The sequence below is a fragment of the Dendrobates tinctorius genome, unplaced genomic scaffold, assembly GCF_039654945.1.
Source record: "Dendrobates tinctorius isolate UK_male_01 unplaced genomic scaffold, ASM3965494v1 ptg000646l, whole genome shotgun sequence".
In the NCBI taxonomy this organism is placed as follows: Eukaryota; Metazoa; Chordata; class Amphibia; order Anura; family Dendrobatidae; genus Dendrobates; species Dendrobates tinctorius.
This window is the reverse complement of record NW_027362297.1, coordinates 59605-81368: the sequence shown is the minus strand read 5'-3', so window position 1 is coordinate 81368 and position 21764 is coordinate 59605. Positions and strand designations below refer to the sequence as shown.

The 21764-nt window shown below is 42.7% G+C and overlaps 1 protein-coding gene across 1 annotated transcript in view; it reads left to right on the top strand.

Annotated features, from left to right (window-relative positions):
• Window positions 1-21764, top strand: part of ATP10A (ATPase phospholipid transporting 10A (putative)) — an 88346-nt gene that overhangs the window by 17990 nt on the left and 48592 nt on the right. Inside the window, exons 2-4 of the mRNA XM_073565306.1 lie at window positions 9072-9178; window positions 9893-10024; window positions 20093-20223. Coding sequence (XP_073421407.1) covers window positions 9072-9178; window positions 9893-10024; window positions 20093-20223 — 370 coding nt within the window. The remainder of the gene's footprint in view (window positions 1-9071; window positions 9179-9892; window positions 10025-20092; window positions 20224-21764) is intronic.

Sequence of the window (21764 nt, the reverse complement as noted above, 5' to 3'; positions counted from 1 at the left end):
CTGGTACCAGAACCCGAATTTCCACGGGTCTGCTAATCACTGGTTAAGACAAATGATCTGATCTTGTCCAAGAAGGAGACTGTAGAGGTTTATTATTTAGCCCCTTAACGACCCACAGATACGCTTTTTCACAGCGACAGTTAAGGGGCATTATTCCTCAGCACCACTTATTTCTCAGCACTGTTAAATAAGGGTATAGCACCCCACAGTGTCGTAAAATCTCCGAGGAGGACCTTTTTGAAAATTCAGCGATTATACTTTACCCGCTGAGAGCTGCCACCCATTCTATACTATTGCCTCCATACCTTATGGTGAGTTTGTTAGTGTCAAGAAATTGTGTTGTGATGATGAGATTTATCTCATTATTAATACAGCATATCTCAAAACTTTAGGTATGGAGAGAAAAGAAATGTGTGCTGTCAAATCGAAAAAAGAGAAAAATAAAGCAAATTTAAAAAAAAAACTAAACCACAAAAACAATGATTAAACAGTCACATTCAGTACTGCGTACAGTATCCAGTTTAATAAGATTGAAAACATCATTATGAAATATCCTATATTACACCAGGATGAGCTTCTTCATGAATTGGTAAGGGATATAGGTGTGTTGCTAGAAGTGGCAAATCATTAGGGAATTTACTCTTCCCTTGTTTTTACAAATAGTGCAACATGGTCACTTACCAAAGGGTTTCAGAAATGTTTTGGGAATAAATGCAATTTTTGCTGTTATGTTCAAAAAACTCTGAAAATAGATGACCGCTTTAACATAATTTTATTTTATTAATTGTGAAACCAGCCATGTTGCCAATAGCATAGACTACAAGATCTGTAATAAAAGGGTATATATAATGTAATGGTCACAAAAGAGGATTGTGAAACTTTGACATCAATAGTAATGGTTACATATTCAGGGGCAGTCAGACATTTTTGGAACAACATGGAGGTAATTTGGATAGTTTTAGGGTTTATTGGAGTTGCAAAAAGTTACTAAGCCGAATCAGGGAGGTAGTTGGCAACAGAAGCTCTTTGAGGGAAGCTTTCTCGTTCATTTCACTTGATGCGAAACAACCAAAGGAAATGAACTATAGAAGTGATCCTGGTTGATTTAGTATTTTTCCCTTTATTTCCTTTGTGTGTGTGTGTGCGCAGGCTCAGACTGGCCCATAGGGGGTAACAGGGGAATCCCCCGGTGGGCCCCTGTGCAGATCTGGACCCCCAACCCCACTATATGAGAAGTACTTGGCATAATTCAATTGATTCTGTATAGAAAAAGGCAACATCTATATATCATATAGAGATATAGGTAAATTTATGGACAAGGGTAGTGTGATATTTGTATTCAAGTGGGCCCCCAAAGTCAGTGTCACTGGTGGGCCCTTGGCACCACAGTCCTACACTGTGTGTGTGTGCGCGTGTATGTATATAATTAATTTTTGCCAGAGCTGTATATATGAGACCACTTTCAAATGTTCAGTTTGTCTGATTTTTCTCTTTATATGTATATTTTTGCGTAAAATGTAAATTGTTCTTTTAGTCTATAATCTTCTGACACGTCTCCGAATTTCCAAGCAAAAAACTTTTTCCTGACAAAGAAAAATGGTCAAAATAAAAAAACAAAAAAAAAAAGTGCTTTCAGACCTCAAATAATGCAAAGAAAACAAGTTCATAATCATTTAGAAGCAACAATACTAATGTTTTAACTCGGGAAGAGTTCAGAAATCAATATTTTGTGGAATAACTGTGATTTTTAAAAACCGTTTTCATGCGGAAGTATACTTCCGAGCCATAGAAACCATTCGCGTGTGACGGCGCATGCACAATACTGCTTTTCTGCTTTGCCCACAGTTGGGCAAAGCATACTGTGCACGAGCGAGAGGCCATTTGAATGCGCATGCGCCAAAACTACGCGAGTGCAGAAACTCCCTGAAAGGAATGCGTAGAGCAAGCTAGGAGGTGGGGAGAGGCGGACAATAAGCAACGGCCATCGGACCGGACCGAGCATATTTACATACAGCACGAGATGAATAAAAACGGTGTTTATGGAACATACGTGGGGAGTCAAGGGGTATCAAAAGTACTTGTGTAATGCATAGGTGACGCTAATTTGATATTTTTACCTGTAGCCCCAAAAAGTGGTGACAGGTTCCCTTTAATAATACCAGCCGCTAGCAATACCTCACCTTGCTCCTTGCTGGCTTTTTCATCAAAGTGGAGGTATGTGTCCATTACTGATCCAGCCATGGGGCCCATCCATCTGGTCTGTTAAGTTACGCTCATCTCATAAAATCCATAAAACCTTTGAAAAATCTGTCTTCAGGTATTTCTTGGCCCAGTCTTGACATTTTAAACTTGTCTTGCTCAGTGGTGATCAGGTTTCAGCCTTCCATACCTTGGCGATGACTGAGTACTGAACACCTTGTACGTCTGGGCTTTCCAGGGAGGCTGTAGTTCTGGAATATGACAGTACTGGAGAATAATGGTCGCTTCACATTTATTTGTTTTTTTTTTTTTATATCTTTGGTAGTTATTGCGTGTCTTTTCTTCTCTGCATGCTGTTTGCGATCCTGTTCAACAAAACTTTTTATGTTCTTATAATCACGGACCAATATCTTAGCAGATTCAAGAGCGCTGCATCCCTCTGTTAGACTTTTGACAATTTTCGTCTTTTCTTTTTTTTTTTTTTTTTTCAGAGTCTGATAAAATCTTTTTATTTTTTTTTTTTTGGCCAGTTTTGTATAACGAATATAAGCGGCCTAATAATGCTTGATAAAGGGTGTTGATATCCGTAGGCCACCCCCTCCCTTATTACATAAATACGTATCACTTAATATGCGTCATCTAATAAGAATTCATGTTCATTCAGCTTGGAGTTGAAAAATCTGCATAAAAATGATATGGTCAAAATACTCACTGTTGTTATAACTGAAAACAGTGTACGTTAGCCCCAGTAAATAGGATAGGCAATAATGTGTCGATTGCTGGAGCTCTTGCTGTTGGGAACCCCACCAGTCCTGAGAAAAGGTCGATGGAAATGGCAAAGCAATATACTCTGAATCTGTGGGAGACATAATGGTTGCACTCCCAGCGATCCATGTGCCATCTTCTATTATTTGGAAAGGGAATTACAACCTTTGTACAAACCCTTTAAGACCAGTAGAGCTGAGCATAGTGAGTTGGTGGGCTTCCATGTGAAAGAAATGCTGCAAAGAGAAAAATCTCAGATTAGTTGCCATTTGATGTATCTGTTAGGAGATTATTTGAGACTTTAGTAATGACAGATTCTGTAATGTGTGGAAAATAGATTGTAAAGGTGAAAAGGAGATTCAGCAGATAGCTGATCAGGCAAGACTAGATTAAGAATTTCAGTTCTAGCAGCATGTGTAAAAGCAGAGGGAAAATACTACAAGAAAGAGCAAGCTTATTGTAGTTAGACAAAAAGACAGCCAGGAAGAGGCACCGTCACGTGTGAAGGAAAAGGGTCACTTACACAGGTAGTAGGGCGAGAAGACGGGGTCCTTGAAATGACAACTTCTATCACCCGGTCAAAGGTTGAAATTGAACAGTATTAAGTGCGGAAAGCAAGAGGATACTGTTAGATAGTGTCAATTTTCTCTATCAAATAAGTGGCCAAGTTTTTAGCACTGAGATCACTGTTAAATGCCTACACTTTAGGACTGAACGGTGAATGAAAAGTCATTTGAGATTAGTGAAAATGTATAAATATTATTTTATATTTATAATTGGGCAAAAGGATGAAAGTGAGAGAAATTTTGGGCCAATGATTGTATAGTACCCCTAATTTTATCAGTGTTTTAATATTGGATATATTTATATGGGTGATTTAGTAGTCGTCTAGGAAGGATGAGAATTCTCTGTAGTATGGGATCGAAGGTGCTGGTTAAAGAGCAGGAGAGGAAAGTGAATTTGTTTTAATGCAGAAACTGAGCAGATCAAGTGCCTCACGGAGAGAGGAGCAGAGCTGCTGCAAGATGGATCTGTCCTAAATGACTGTCGTATATACAGGTCCTTCTCACAAAATTAGAATATCATCAAAAAGTGAATTTATTTCAGTTCTTCAATACAAAAAGTGAAGCTCGTATATTATATAGAGTCACTACAAACAGAGTGATCTATTTCAAGTGTTTATTTCTGTTAATGTTGATTATGGCTTACAGCCAATGAAAACCCAAAAGTTGTTACCTCATGAAATTAGAATAATTAACAAAAAACACCTCCAAAGGCTTCCTAAGTGTCCTTTAGTCTGTTTCAGTAGGCTCCACAATCATGGGGAAGACTGCTGACTTGACTGATGTCCAGAAGGCAGCCATTGACACACTCAACAAGGAGGGTAAGCCACAAAAGGTCATTGATAAAGAAGCTGGCTGTTCAAAGTGCTGTATCCAAGTGTATTAATAGAAAGTTGAGTGGAAGGAAAAAGTGTGGTAGAAAAAGGTACACAAGCAACCAGGATAACCGTAGCCTTGAAAGGATTAAGAAAAGGCCATTCAAAAATTTTGGGGAGATTCACAAGGAGTGGACTGCTGCTGGAGTCATTGCTTCAAGAGCCACCACACACAGATGTATCCAGGACATGGGCTACAAGTGTCGCATTACTTGTGTCAAGCCACTCATGACCAATAGACAACGCCAGAAGCGTTTACCTGGGCCAAGGAGAAAAAGAACTGGACTGTTGCTCAGTAGTCCAAGGTGTTGTTTTCAGATGAAAGTAAATTTTGCATTTCATTTGGAAATCAAGATCCCAGAGTTTGGAGGAAGAGTGGAGAGGCCACAATCCAAGCTGCTTGAGGTCTAGTGTGAAGTTTCCACAATCTGTGATGGTTTGGGGAGCCATGTCATCTGCTGGTGTAGGTCCACTGTGTTTTATCAAGACCAAAATCGGCACTTCAAAAAGGTGTTGGGCGAACGCTGCTCACACGCTGCAATTTCTTTTCTCCTCTTCCAGTGCTGTAATGACAAAGTGACGCTAGCGAAGAGTTGTCAGTGATCAAGCAAGGTCATGCTGAAAAAGCCTTTTCTGAACTCTGCAGATGCTGCCTTCTTAAGATTGAGCAAACTTCTACAGGGGAAAAAGTAAACCTCTCTGGAGAATAATGGCTGTTAACACCTTAGTGACAGAGGCAATTTGGTATTTAATGACCAAGCCAATTTTTGCAATTCTGACCACTGTCACTTTGAGGTTATAGCTTTGGAACACTTCAATGTATCCCACTGATTCCAAGATTGTTTTTTCGTGACATATTGTACTTCATGTTAGTGGTAAAATGTCTTCGATATACACTACCGTTCAAAAATTTAGGGTCCCTTAGAAATTTCCTTATTTTTTAAAGAAGAGCACAGTTTTTTCCAATGAAGCGAACATTAAATGATTCAGAAATACACTCTATACATTGTTAATGTGGTAAATGACTATTTTAGCTGCCAACGACTGGTTTGTAATGCAATATCTTCATAGGTGTATAGAGGCTCATTTCGAACAACCATCACTCCAGTGTTCTTATGGTACTTTGTGTTTGCTAACTGTGTAAGAAGGCTAATGGATAGTTAGAATATCCTTGAAAACCCTTGGACAAGTATGTTAGCACAGCTGAAAACAGTTTGGCTGATTAGAGAAGCTATAATCCTGACCTTCCTTTGAGCTAGTTGAAAATCTTTATCATTACATTTGTTGGTTCCATTAAACTCTCAAAATGGCCAGAAAAAAAGAACTTTCATGTGAAACTCTACAGTCTATTCTTGTTCTTAGAAATGAAGGCTATTCCATGCGAGAAATTGCCAAGAAACTGAAGATTTCCTACAATGGTGTGTACTACTACCTTCAGAGGAGAGCACAAACAGGCTCTAACCAGAGTAGAAAGAGAAGTGGGAGGCCGTAAAAGGCGTATCAGCAGTCATTAAGGGGTTAAAGTTCCCTTGTTTGTTGGAGAAATTTAGATTTAACCTTCAAAAGCCCATATCTCTGCAATGCTGTGAACAACAAAAATGTTTTAGGCCATGTGCACACGATGCATTTTTCCTGCGGATCCGCAGCGGATTTTACCGCGCAGAAACGCTACGGATCCGCAAAGTGATTTAGGCTGAGTTCACACGTGGCGTTTTTTCGCGTTTCCGTGGCGGGTTTTAACCACGCGATTATGCCGCGAAAACGCGAAAAATAAGCATCCCATGCATTCCTATGGGATTCCGCAATGCTGTGCTAATGCTGCGGTTTTTACCGCGGCGTAATCGCTTCGCGGTAAAAACCGCAGCATGCTCATTAATTTGCGGAATCGCGGCGATCCCGCACCCATAGGAATGCATTGTTCCGCTTACTTCCCGCATGTGGCTGTGCACACCATTTGGAAAGTAAGTAGAACATTTGCGGATGGTACCCACGGTCCGGAGGAGAGGAGACAGTCCTCCGGGCTTTGGGTACCATATCCCTGTAAAAAATAGAATTTAAAAATAGAAAATATTGTTATTCTCACCCTCCGACGTCCCGCGCAGTCTTCCCGCCTCTCTTCACGCTTTCGTTCCCAGTAATCCTTTGCGAAAATGCCCGTGATGACGTCCGTTCTCGCGGGATCGCGAAGTCTCGCGGTCATTCGCGCGACGTCATCGCGAATTACCGCGAGACGTCGCGATCCCGCGAGAACGGATGTCATCGCGGGCATTTTCGCAAAGGATTACTGGGAACGCCTGCGCGGGACGTCGGAGGGTAAGAATAACACCATTTTTTATTTTTTTTTTTACATTCTATCTTTTACTACTGATGCTGCATAGGCGGCCTCAGTAGTAAAAAGTTGGTCACACTCGTCAAACACTATGCTTGACGAGTGTGACCAACCTGTCAATCAGTTCTCCAAGCGATGCTACAGATCGCTTGGAAAACGCTGGCATTTTGCAAGCTAAATACGCTTGCAAAATGCTAGTTTTTCCGCGGGAAAATCGCAGGAATTTAAAATGCGATTTTTCCCGCGGACTGGAATTCCGGAATTCTCGCGGTAATTTCCGCGAGAGTTCCGGTACGTGTGCACTTAGCCTTACAGTACAATGTAAAACAATTTTTTTTTAAAAACCGCTGTGCAGATGCTGCGGTTTTTTCCGTGCGGTTTTTGTACGGTACAAAAAATGCAGCATGTTACTTCTTTTGTGCGGTTTTCCACCTGCTCCATTGTCCAAATCCGCAGGGGGAAAACCGCAGTGGAAAACCGCAGAAAAACCGCAAGAAAACTGCACAAAAACAGGAAGAAATCAGCAGGAAAAATGCAGGTCATTTGACCTGCGGATTTCTTCAAATCTGCGTGGAAAAATCCGCAGGAGGAAAATCCACATGTGCACTTAGCCTTAATCGTCCTCTTTTCCTCTTTTAAGGCCTCTTCCAGATGTCTGTTTTTCATATACGTGTTTTATCTGTGTTTTTCATACACAGCTCTTATGTCTGTGTGTCTGCAAAAACGTCATAAACCTGTTTGTGTTTCATCCTACCGTAGTTTAAGGGTCAAAATTGCCCAATCAAGTTTATGGGTCCGTCAAAATAATGAACAGCACCCGGACGCCATCTGTGTGCTTTCCATGTGTTGTCTGTGATTAACATTTTAATGGTAATGCTTTGCAGTTTTATTTTTTCGTTTGTGAACTTTTTTTTTAAATTTTTTTTCTCAGTTGTGTTGTGATTAGCTGTGCGAATCCTACATAACAGGCATAGACAGGGCACACTGACCAATATGGCACTTCTATGCTGCCACATGTACATTTATGTGTAGGTATGTGGGGCTAATTTAGCTTGTTATACAATGTATCAATTAAGGTGGCAATCCCAGCAAAAGGTTTCTCTTTAAACCATGATTTGGAAACCTCAGCATTTTGTATCTTTTTATTTCAGACTGGGATAGAGCGGTGATAGCTTGGGTATTTATCAAAGTGATATGTCATGGGTTTTTTTGTTTTTTTTTTTTACTTAAATGCTGCAAAAGCATTACGAAAACTAGTGTTTTAGGATCTACACTTTTTATCTCCTCTTTTGAGGTGTATTATGTAAGCGGACTTTCACATCTACAATGGCTAAGCGAAGAATGTTCCGCATTATGTAAAATGATAGTCTGCTTATCTAAGTGCATACAGTGCAGTAATGTTAAGGGCCTGTCACACTAAAGGTACTGTCACACTTAGCGATGTACCAGCGATCCCGACCAGCGATATGACGCCAGCAGCTGCTTTATGCTTGTAAGCAGGGACATCATGTGCTGCTTGCAAGCCAAAGGGCAGCTGCTGGAATACTCGGTGCTCTGCATGCTGGGACTGTGTGCGCAGAGTAGTAAGTATTCATTGCTCTTCAGTAGGTAGCATAGTGTCAGCCGCCGGCTTCCTGCAGCTACTGGCGGTCACGTGTGCCACTACTTAAGGAAAATGAATATTCACCGCATTCCACTCCCATAGATGTGGAATGTGGTGAATAGTCATTCCCTTTAGTAGCGGCACACTTGACCACCAGTAGCTGCAGGAAGGCTCCAGCTGACACTATGCGCACTTCTGAAGAGCAATGTATTCCAGCAGCTGCCCTTCAGCCTGAAAGCCGAACATGATGTCCCTGCCATGTGCTGCTTACAAGCATAAAGCAGCTGCTGGCATCAGAACAAGATGCTGCGAGGAAGCAACAGGAAGGTAAGTGTAATGGTTTGCTTTTTTCTTTTTTTAAATGTTTGCTGATGGGACCATGCATACTAGGACTGGAATGGAGGCAAATCATACCATGATGCTAAATAGAAATGAATATTCATTGCCCTTCACGCCCATGTGTGTGGAATGCAGTAAATATTAATTACTCTTTAGCAGCGGGCACAGGAGTTAGCCACAACAGCTGGCTCTTGCCTCTGTGATCGGCTGCTCCGCCGATGCCGCTCCCCCACCTCCCCACCAGAGTCGGTACATCTGGACTATAAGACGCACCCCCCATTTTCCTCCACCTCTTTTGAGGAAAAAAGTGCATTTTATAGTCCGAAAAATGCGGTCTGTAGCAGATGTGTGTGGGTGCTATTTTATGTAACTTGTGCAAACTTTTTTTTTTTCTTCAGGGTTCATAAAAACGAGAAAAAATCTGGTCTTTACAAAGAAAATCTCCTGTTACGAGGATGTACTCTTAGAAATACAGAAGTTGTGTCTGGAATAGTTGTTTATGCAGGTACTGACATCTTCCAACGTTGCCACTAAATAGAATCGCTCATCAGTTATATTTAGTAATTTCTGATATATGAATATTAAATCTTAGAGTGCTGCTTTTTCATACAGAATTCCAGTGGTGGCCTTATACATTGGTTCTGCTGAGCCTGACCATCTAATTTGTATGGGGACCACATGACTTTTAGCTATTTGTAATCTTGCAATAATTTTTATTTTTTAAATCCTTCCTGAGCCATACGTTTTTGATTTAATAAATCATACATTTTTCTGTATTTTAAATCGGTCACTTTTCTTGTAATTCTGTATACTTAATTTTGTATGCATGGATTACAGTTAACATTAAAAATAAAAGCGTGAAATGGAATAGTGTATTTGAGCTAAAGGTGATCATACATATGTACCAGTGGTTAGCTATTTTTCTTGACTATCCTATTCACATTTATACTCGCACACTCCGCATGTGTTCACAATAGGGAGATGGGAGAATCATTGTCAGACACCTTGAGCGCTGGCTAATCTGTCACCAAAGGATTTTACATGTAGAAACTCCGTATCCCTGATGTCTTTCTGGGGAAAGAGTTGACATGCCACTATACACATAATTTTAATGTAGCTGTGTTTGCTTCGGTGAGTGTGGGTACCTTTTATAGTACATATTAGATCGTCATGTTTCATGCATTAATAGGTATATATAATGTCTCTTTCATTTGTATAGGTCATGAGACCAAAGCATTGTTAAACAACAATGGACCTCGTTATAAGCGAAGTAAGCTGGAAAGGCAGATGAATACTGACGTCTTCTGGTGTGTGCTGATCCTCCTAATTATGTGCCTGCTTTCAGCCATTGGTAAGAATTGATAAAGTGTTTGCAGCTTCAGTTGCTGGAGCATTAGCAATTCTTGGCTCTACATGTAATAATATTTCAGTATTTACTGTAGGTTATTACTAGTTTGAAACTTTTTCTTCTTAAAAAAAATGCCTTCTGCTTTTCAGAGATTTTAAACAAAAATGTTGAAGATTTGGCCACAGTTTTTGAAATGGCACCAAAAATTGCGAAAGGAAATGATCAGAGTACCGTAAATCTTTTAAAGGGCTTGTCCAGTAAAAAACACTCATCACCCACCTTGTGGATAGGTGATAATCTGCTAATCGGTGGGTGTTCAGTCTCGCACCAATCGGCCGATTTGTGTCATTTTTATCCTCCTTACAAAAATGACACACAGCAGGTTAGATACCTGACTGCCACTCCATTCAGTCTGAGGCTGGCGAAAAAAGCAGACCACAGCGCCCTGTATTTCCATGGAGACTGGAAGGAACACAGTGCACATGTCTGACCTGTCATGCCATTTTAACAGGGATGAAAGTTCCCCATTCTGCCAATCTGGGCAGGTCACAGAGGTCGGCCCCCCCCACCAGTAGTGATTAGTTGATAACTTGTTTTCACCAGATAAATTAATCTGATCGGTGAATGGCACAGTGACCAAAAATCAAATCGCCATAATTGCGTTTCTTTTGGACGCCGTAGCATTGCAGTACAATGCAATAAGAGATTATGCCCCATATGCTGCTCCATAATTATGCCCCATAAGATGCTTCGTAGTTTATGCCCCCATATGCTGCTCCATAGTTTATGCTCCATAATTATGCCCCCATAAGATGCTCCATAGATTATGCTACTGCTGCAAATTTAAAAACAATTACATACTCGCCTCTCGTTGCCGGGGGCTCGGTGCCGGTGTCCTGAGCAGGCGGGCACAGGTGCTGGTGTCACCGCTGGCTCAGGACCCCGGCACTGGCGATATTTACCCATCCCCACTCCATGGCTGCGCGTCGCTCTGTCTGCCGGGTGTCTCTGTCAGTGACGTTTAGGAAGAGGACCTGAACCCGGCGCCTGCGCACTGCAGGACTCTGCTCTGCCCTCAACAGGGCAGAGCAGTGCGCCTGTGCAGGAGCCACGACAGGCAGCAAGGAAGATGACGTCACCATTAGAAGATGGGAGGCGCCGGACCGGACCGCGACATCCATCGGACCAAAACCGGACCCGGACTGCCCCTGGGTGAGTATAATATAACTCATTTTTCTTATCTTTCAGGTTACATCGGGGGCTTATCTACAGCATTACAGAATGCTGCAGATAAGCCCCTGATGGTGGTGCTGGCAGCTGATACTCGAAAAATGGGGTGACAAATTCCCTTCAAGGATTATGGAGGCCATTGTACTCTTAGGAACCTTAAGTACTGCAGAAATTCTTTTGTAACCTTGGCCAGATCTGTGCCTTGCCACCATTCTGTCTCTGAGCTCCTTGGCCAGTTCCTTTGACCTCATGATTCATTTGGTCGGACATGCACTCCTCCTAGGAATTTTGATGATTGTGTTATATTTATTTCCATATGTCACATTGTCCTAAACATTTTGAAGCATGACACAAAAATATAAATGTTAGAACTTTCTCTTTGTGGATTCTCCTTTGCTTAAAGAAGACATTCCTTACTGGGGGATGGAAAGACAATCTTTTTTGACTTTATTAAGTTGAGGCTTACTATTGACCAAAATATTGTCTGTCCTATTTTCCTGATGAGGTCCAACTGTGCACCTATTAAACTTCTAGCTCAATTTATTCTAACAATTATCAAAACAGCTGCCATACATTAATGTTGTGGTGCTCACACTGTAATGCAAAAGTGGCACCTGATGGTGTCTAAAATGGCCATTTAAAATGTGCCTAAACATTCTTTCTTAACTCGTGACGAGCTACCTAGAACACAAGTGGAGAGAGGCATCATTTTATCCATTGCTAAACATCATTGTCTATCAGGGGAGGTGGTAGAGAGGACAAGGGCTTGTTCAGAAAAGCCTATCTGTTTATAGTAAGCTACCAAACGGTCCACACCTCAATCGCACACAAACTAATATCTTTCTATCTATCTATATCTATATCATGTGTTTCCAAACCCTGTTACGGATGCCTGGTTTGAGGCACGACTGAAATCCTTCTTTTTGCAAGGCTTACAGAACTTGGAATACTGATGTAAGAAATGTGTTGACATCAGTGGAGAGTATGTGGAATAAATGCAAAGTTTCATCTTCCTATCTCATTTCTTTCTGGGTAAAGCCAAAGACTCATCAGCAGCCCCTCGTATATATAATATATATTTTGTAGATTACGTATTTTCATTAAACGCATAAAAACAAAATATGGTAGTTGTCATACAGACATTATCTATGTTTCATCTCTTTTTGAGATCAACTTTTTATGACTTTCTTTTGGGCAACTATTTGAAAATTATGATTTGGCTATTAAAAAAACAGTGCCAAATCACAGGCAGATTGCATTGGTGACACACATAGCTGCCATAAAAGTCTATGCGGGCAGATTTTAAAAGTTTATTAAGAAAATTGATTTTCAAATTACCTTTCAAAATACATGTGGTAGTGCCACATCCAGAAAAGTTTGATCTATCAAAATATAAAATAACCCAATTAGTAAACACCATTAACTGGATAAAAATTCAAAGCTCCAACATGGCATTTTTTAGACATTGCAATGCCACAAAGAAGACTGTATCAAGCGATCAAATTTTATATGTACCCCAAAATTTTAGTAAAGGCGTCGTTTTCCCGTCTCCCATGACGGCACACATGAGAGAGGGGATCCGCCCAGTCAGGACAGGAACCCTACTGAAGATAAAAGGGCGGTACCTCGCCCTCGCTTCAGTTGGGTTTCCTGTCCTGACAGAGACCCGTGTGCTGAAGACGGCGTGTCAAGATGTCTGTACCTGCCCACCCCCGTGCCAGCGTGGAATATCAGGCAGAGCCTGTGCGCTGGGCGTCGGGGGTGGAAGCGCCGTCCGCGGGTCCCCCGGGGGCTCAGCGTCCGAGCGGGCTTCAGCGCAGCACGGTCAGGGGTCCAGGGGCTCTTCCATGGCTGCCGCGCCGCCCTCCCCCCTCTGCCGATGTCCAGGAGCTCCAGGAGGGGCAGCCGCTCCTGGGTCACGCCCCTCTGAAGTCACGCGCAAGGCACGCTGAGAATGGGCGTGCCCGTGTGGCGTAGGGGGCGGCGCCGGGATCCAAGATGGCGGTGCCCATGGGGAAAACGCTAGCCGGCAAAAGATCATCCCGGCGGCATGGCAGGAGGGGTGAGGGGCTGTGAATGGGCACCGGAGGAGGCTTGAGAGTGCAGTGGATCCCTCTCGGATAGAGGGATGACCACAGAAGACGCACTCATGCCCAGAAAACTTCACGAGGGAAGTGGGGCAAGAGAGCAGCGACAGCAGCAGCAAAAGCTCTCGCCAGATGCAGTGCCGAGCCGCCAGCATACCAGAAGTAGCCGCTCAAGTGGTAGGAGCGGCAGTTGTAAACACGACCGGCATGACTCTGAGACGTCCAGGAAAAGCGTCACGAGTGCATCTGAGGAGCCTCCGAGATCGGAACCCTTGATTGACAGCGGTGGTGAGTGATCTACGTGAATGTCACCCTTAGGTAACGGGGTTCCAATTTTTCTGTTTGATCACTAGGGGTTGCTAGCGGCAAAAATAGAGCATGCACCCTATGCAGACACCCGCTGGCAGGTCAGTGGCAGAAAGATCTCTGCGCTGACTGTATAAACAAAGCCATACGGGATGAAATCCCTGATTTGGTGACTAGCCTTAGGGCTATAATACAAGAGGAGGTGAAAGGCTCCCTAAAGGCAGCCCTTAAAAGGGCGAATATAAGAAGCCGTACAAGGGACTCAGAGGCCTCGCTAGTGCAAAAAGTCCGTGAAAAATCCCTGTCCCCCTCCACCTCCTCTTCCTGTACTCAGTCCTCAGAAGCCTCCTCAGACAGAGATATAGGGGGCCGTCCGTGTTTCCAAAACAGAGGACGTGGAAAAGCTGGTCAAAACTGTCAGGTCTACAATGGGCCTTAAGGAGGAAAAGACTCCTAAATCATGGGAGGAGGTTATGTTTGGAGGACTGGAGGAAAAGGAGAAAAAAAAAAAACGCACCTTCCCTCTTCCCTGTGAATGATAAGATAAAGGCCTTAATTGACAGGGAATGGGCAAAACCCTGTGAGGTCAGGTGCCTTACCTTCTGCATCAAAAAGGTGGTACCCATTTAAAAAGACTCAGAAACCTGGGAAAAAATCCCAAAGATTGATGGTGCCGTAGCTAAATCCTCAAAAAAGGTATTTCTACCATTAGAGGACTCTGGCGTGCTGAAAGACCCGCTTGATACAAAAGCAGATGGTTTCCAGAAACATATCCAGGAAGCATCGGCAGGTGGATAAAAACCAGGAATAGCTGGTACTTGTACTGCTTGTGCCCTCATTGCCTGGCTTCAACAAATAGAGGACCAGATAAGGGATAAAATTCCTAGGGACGAAATACTGTCTAATCTGACACTGGTACATGGAGCAGTGGCTTTCCTAGCAGATACCTCAGCAGATGCCGCGAGGTTAACAGCTAGAGCGGCAAGTTTATCAAATGCAACAAGGCAAACCCTGTGGCTTAAAGGGTTACCGGGGGATTTGCCATCAAAACATAGACTGTGTTCCATTCCATGTGACGGCCAGTTCCTCTTCGGGAAAAAACTAGAGGAAATTTTGGAGCATGTGGCAGGGGTCATCCCGCGGAGACAGGAAAAATTAGGACTTTAAAAGAAGGAGAGGATCGGGCTATATGTTTAAAGGGCCCTCTACTTCCTCCAAAAAATCTCCGCAATGACATCAGGTCGGAGGTAGGGGGAGGACTTTTTCTCTTCCTTCCCGCCTGGGCAAAATATCTCCCCCAGTACATGGTTCCTGAGCATAATCAAGGACGGTTTAAAAAAAGTAAATAAAATTCACCTGTCCGCCGAGGCGAACCTTTATAATGACACCCCAAAGGAAAGCCCAAGAGCAACAACTGACCCTGGAGACGGAAGTCTTGGGACTAGTGCAAAAACAAGTCCTACAGGGGGTCCCAGTTCAAGAAGGAAAGGGGCTTCTACTCCCCCCTCTTTTTAATACAAAAACCGGACTGCTCTTGGAGGACCATAGTTAATCTGAGGAGGCTCAATTAGTGGGTAGACAATTGCTCCTTCAAAATGGAGTCAATCAATACGGCCACAAAAATCCTGTTCCAGCACTGCCTCATGGCAGTGATAGACTTAAAGATGCCTACTATCATATCCCAATCCACCGGGGGTATCAAAAGTACTTGAGAGTAGTGCTCTATGTCCAAGGTCAGGTCAAACACTACCAATACGCAGCTCTTCCGTTTGGCCTGTTTGCAGCCCCCCTGAGTCTTCACCAAGGTGATGGCTGAGGTAATGTAATTTCTTCGTTCCCAGGACATGGTGATCGTCCCATACCTGGACGACTTTCTTGTCATAGGGAGGTCGGAGACCCATTGCACACACCAAGTGAAGGAAGTGATATTAACGTTACTAAGGCTAGGATGGATAGTAAACATCCCCAAGTCGAGACTAACACCAGTAAAGGTGCAATCCTTCCTAGGGCTAATACTGTACTCCGAGCAATAGCGCTGCCTCCTACCAGGAAACAATGTGACCAGAATAAGGGGCCTAGCTCACACAGTAATACAAAGGCCAACTATAACACTGAGGAATGCAATGTCCCTTTTAGGCTCGTTGACGTCATGCATACCCGCGGTAGCGTGGGCACAGTACCACTTAAGACAACTGCAGTGGGAAGTTCTGTCAGCGCAGAAACAATTGAAAGGGCGTTTAGAGGGCAAACTATGTCCCTCCATGGAGGTAAGAGACTTCCTACTCTGGTGGACTATAGAAGAGCATCTAACAGCCGGTGTCCCGTGGCAGAAACCAATCGAGGACCTCATTACAACCGACACAAGTGCCACAGGGTGGGGAGCACACCTGAGATCCCACTCGATACAGGGAAACTGGTCCTCGCTAGAAAAGGATCACGGTTCAAATGTAAAAACTATGGGCAGTAGAGAAAGCCGTGAAACTTTTTCTCCCCTTGCTTCGGGGCCGCCACACCCGAGTCATGACGGGAAATCGTGCAGTGGTAGCTTACATCAACCACCGGGGGAGGGGAAAGAGATCTCGGGGCCTCATGAAAATACCAAATCTACTTTTCCAGTTAGCTGGACAACATCTGTTGTCCATCACGGCAATGCATATAAGGGGTGTCGAAAATACAAGCAGAATTCCTGAGTCGCAGACGCCTAAGACAGGGGGAATGGTCCCTAAACCCCCAAGTTTTCCAACAAATAGTTCAGGCTTGGGGCAAACCAGATATAGACCTGTTCGCCACCTCACGCAACAGCAGGGTCAGGAAGTTCTGCTCACTGAATTCAAAAGAAAATCTCTTCGCAGTAGATGCTCTACAAATACCCTAGAAGTTCTCCCTGGCCTATAAGTTCCCCCCTGATAACAAAGATCACCGTAGTAGTCCGGAAAATCAGGGAAGATCGAGCAAGAATAATTCTTATAGCTCTGTTTTGGCCAAGGAGACCTTGGTTCTCCCTTCTGGGATTCATGTCAGTGACGGATCCATGGTTCTTACCAGAGGTTCCAGACCTACTCTCCCAGGGACCGGTGGTCCACTCTCAGGTGGGGGCTTCCATCTGGCAGCCTGGATTTTGAGAGGGTGCTGCTGAGTCGCCAGGGATTCTCTCCAGGGTTAGTCTCCACCCTGTTGAAAAGTAGGAAACCTATAACATCCCAAATCTACGGTAGAACGTGGAAAAAGTTCCTGGGAACCCTTGGGGGATGTAGCGCCAGTGGGACCTATCCTAGAGTTCTTACAGTCGGGGCTGCAACTGGGGTTAGCCACTAACACACACAAAGTTCAAGTGTCAGCTTTGGGCGCCCTATATAACTGCAACTTAGCAGCCAATAGGTGGGTGTCCCGATTCATAAAGTCCTGTGGCAGGTCAAGGCCGGTCATTATCCCAAAGATACCATCCTGGGACCTCAAACTAGTCTTAGAGGCCTTAACCAAAGACCCCTTTGAACCACTACTAGAACTGTCACCAAAGCTACTTACACTTAAAACTGTCTTAACATCAGCCCGAAGAGTCAGCGACCTTCAAGCTCTGTCTATATGTCCTCCATATACACAGATCTTGGAGGACCGAGTGGTTCTAAGACCAGACCCGGCCTATCTCCCCAAGGTAGTCCAAAAGTTTCATAGGACTCAGGAGATCTCCTTGCCTTCTTTCTGTAACAATCCTAGAAACCCTGGGGAGCAAAAGTTCCATACATTAGATGTAAGAAGAGCCATATTACAATATATGTCAGTAACTAGTCAGTGGAGGAAAGATCAGTCCCTTTATGTAGCCTTTCAGGGTAGTAGAAAAGGGCATGGGGTAGCTAAGAGTACCATTGCCAGATGGATCAGGGAGGCCATTATGTTATCCTACTCCGCAAGTGGTGCTCCGGTTCCAGAAGGCATCCAGGCTCACTCCACCAGAGCCGTGGCTGCCTCCTGGGCAGAGAAGGCTGAGGTATCAATTGAACAAATTTGTAAAGCCGCTACTTGGTCCTCACCTTCCACCTTTTTTAAGCACTACCGACTTGATCTGTCTTCCTCTACTGACCTAACCTTTGGTAGAAGGGTGCTGCAAGCGGTGGTCCCTCCCTAAGGTGTCTTATTCTACAAAAGTCTCTCATGTGTGCTGTCATGGGAGACTGGAAAACACCAAGGTTACTTACCGGTAGCCGGTTTTTCCGGAGCCCATGACGGCACCTGTATATTCCCCCCCCTTTTCACTCCTTTGGTGTGCACTATAGTTTGGGTGTTTTTTTAGTTAGATATAATGTGGTGATAGTTTTACCATGTGTACTAACCCGGGGGGCCTCTCATGCTCTGTAAACCAACTGAAGCGAGGGAGAGGTACCGCCCTTTTATCTTCAGTAGGGTTCCTGTCCTGACTGGGCGGATCCACTCTCTCATGTGTGCCGTCATGGGCTCCGGAAAAAACTGCTACCAGTAAGTAACCTTGGTGTTTTGCCCTGTGAAAAGTAAGCCCTCTCACAGCTCTATTAACCAAAAAAATGAAAACATTACATGTCTGAAAATAGACACAAAATAAAGTTTTTTAAAAAAGTTCAAATTTTTTTTCCTCACCACTAAAATAATAATAAAAAAAACTGGCCAAATTTGGTATTGCTGTATTCATACTAATTGGAGAATCATACTGCAAGGTCATGTTATCACACAATCTGTTGTAAAAGCAAATCCAGAATTGCATTTTTTTTTCTCTTTGACCGCACTTGGAATTTTTTTTCCCCTTATTCCAGTACACTATATGGTAAAATAAATGGTGTCATTCAAAAGTACAACTCGTCCGGCAAAAAACAAGCTCTCATGTGTTTGTGGACAGATGAATAAAAAAGTTATGGCTCTTAGAAGACGGGAAAGGAAAAAACTAAATAAAAAATAACCCAGTGGAAATTGGCTGCAGCGGGAAGGTTTCATCATTGATCCTCTCATAAGACCGAGAAACTGCTGGCTTTAATAAATTCCGTACTGGTGGAGTTGATGTCATTCCTATATTTAGCTTTGTAAATGTGCCGTCTGAAACCATGGCATTCTCTAGTGTAGTCTCGGCCCTGGGAATGTGGATGTATGGCTTTCTGACTCATGGATTTCATAATGAAAATATTAATATTTCTTCAAAGAATACTCTGTGATCATTCATTATTCAAGCTGGTGTCTCCTAATGAAAATATCCTTCAGGATGCAGATGATACTATCAATCTTAAATGTTGTTTACCTGAAGATGTGGGTATTAGTCACCTAGCTGTCCAAGTTTTGTGAACGTGCTATGGTTTTCATGAACACGTGTTTGGCATGCTTAATGTCCCACGAGTTTATGGGTATGGCCTTGTCTGTGCAGGTATTTAGTCTATGAAGTCATTAGTGCATTGTTTCCCTAATTGCATTGCACTCTGTCCTAACTTGTTTCACCATTAAGGTATCACATTAATTTATTTTTTTGTTTCTCTTGTCTGTATTGTTTCCAAATCTCTTTTTGATATCTCTCGGGACTTATTTCTACATAAAAGTGAAATATGTTAATGATTCATAATCACAAGTCTTACAAAGATTAACTGTCTTTTATTGTATATTAAAAAACAACTCAAGAGTACATACAAAAATAGGGAACATAATTTATAACAAATTGTAGCTTCTTTCTCTTCCAGGACTGATCCTTCATTCTCAGTTTACATGTTAACTTTACTGCGATACATGGCAGTTAGTGCTTATAAAATTGTATGGAGATGGGCAAGGGGTGCGGAGGCAAACACAGACATTCTACTGCGCGTTCTGCTAAAACTACAGATAGACTTTTAACTAAGGTGTTGCTTTCCAGTCATCCATCTCCTATATGTCCATGCCCAAGTGTATGGAACACGTAAAGCTATGTCAGACAAATTTTGAGGTTTTGCAGAACAAGTTTTCTTCCACCAGGGATTTCTCAAAACATCTTCAGGAAAAAAAAAGTTCCTCATATGAACAGCAAAGTGGATTTCTGATAGAAATGAATTAGTTTTTTAAATGTTTTTTCAGTTGGATTTTTGGAATGGATCTGCTCAAAAAACAAACTGTGTGAGCATAGTCAGAGGTTAGAAGGGGCATATAGGCTTGCACAACCACATCTTTTGTTATGCATTCAGGTAAATACATTGTTTACATCCTAACTTGATTAATATAGGGTACATTCATTAGGTTCTACTTTTCCACCAACCTCTGTGAGCCCACATGGCCAACAATATAATATGAAATCTTATGACTGGATATATGTATTAGACCTGTAAAATTATTCACATGATACCACTAAGATTTGATTGTACAGAAGCCCATTTTTAAAGATCATGAGAACAAAACAGAGGGTCCAACCATTTAGATGGCAAAGTGATTACAGTCAGAAAGTTACCCTGATATCTCCACTACTCTTCTTTAGGTCATGCGCTCTGGGTATGGCAGTATGGAGAAAAGAGACCAGTGTTTGATGTCCTCATGAGCGATGGCAATTATGTGAAGCCACTTCTTTCAGCTGTATATTTATTTTTCACCATGATCATTGTTTTACAGGTAACCATTTTTTTTTTTTTTTTAACCTTAGGGCGCAATATTTCACTTTTAGCTTTGGATGTTTCTTCTTTTAAATACAGTAAATAATTTGTAATATGATGATTACATGTTTTGTTTTTTTATAAATGAGATTTCCGTCTTGTGCAATACATCATGGTTAAATGTAGTTATAAATCATACAACCTTTTACTGGCATAGAAGCTTGGTTTAATGTGAATTTAAATTTTAATGGTTTATATCTCCCTAATGTTGTGTACCTTTTTTTTACCTTTCATTTATTGTATTGCATACAGTTTTAGGCCTTTTTCTCACGACCGTGTCGCTGGTATGTGTGGTGACAGTTTCCACACATACTGGAGACACTTACACGTAGACCCATTCATGTTAATGTGTCAGTGCACATGTTGGTGCGTTTCCACGGACCATGTGTGTGTGGGCAAAATTTTCTGACATGTTCGTTTTTTAACAACAGCACAGGCCGCAAAATGTCCCGCACACGTGCACGCGGATTTGACACAGGGATGTCATCTGTGTGACACGTACTGTCAAGCCTGAGAAGCAGCAGTGTACAGTAAGCACTGTTCCCCGACACCTGGTGCTGAAGGCCACTCTCATCAGTCTCTCCTTTAAAAAAAAAAAAAAAAAAAAAAAAAAAAAACCTGGCAAAACCCTTTGTTTTTGATAACCAAACAGACAAAACTGACAGCTGAGGGTTGCAACCCTCAGCTATCAGCATTAGCAAGGCTGGTTATCAAGAATAGAGGGGTCCCCACTCTGTTTTTCTTTATTTAAATAATTTAAAAAAATGGCGTTGGGTTCCACCCCATTTTTGACAACCAGCCTTGCTAAAGCTGACAGCTGGGGGCTGGTATTCGCATGATTGTAAGGGGCCATGGATATTGACCGCCCCAGCCTAAAAATAGTAGCCCACAGCCGCCCAGAAAAGGAAGTCCATTAGATGCGCTAATTCTGGTGCTTTGCCCGTCTCTTCCCACTTGACGTGTAGCGGTGGCAAGTGGGGTTCATATTTTCGGGGGTTCATGTCACCTTTTTATTGTCTAGTGACATCATGCTCACAGCTTATTAATTGTGAAGCGTCTGTAAGACACCTATCCATTACTAATCCTATAGTTATATTGTAAGTAAAGACACAGCAAGTATAAAGTTTTATTTGAAATAAAACAAAGCACACTTTTCCATTTTTATTTAAAATTAACAAACACAGTTATACTCCCCTAACGCCCATTCCATTGAATCCCTTGTCTCCTGTAATGAAACAACAACAAAAAAAAAATCTCACACCTGTCCGACGTTCTGTCCCACACCGTAATTCATGTCTGAGGGTTAATAACTTACAACCTGGACAGTGCCAAGATGCGACCGTCCAGGCTTGGAACCACTGGTGAATGAGCTGCTGTGAGTGCAGCATCAGAGCAGCGGTGACATCATGGAGGTTACCGACAGTCACTGAGGCTGTGCTCCCAGCCGTGCTGAACTGAATTGACCTCAGCACCGTGAGAAAAGGTCACTGAGTTCACCAC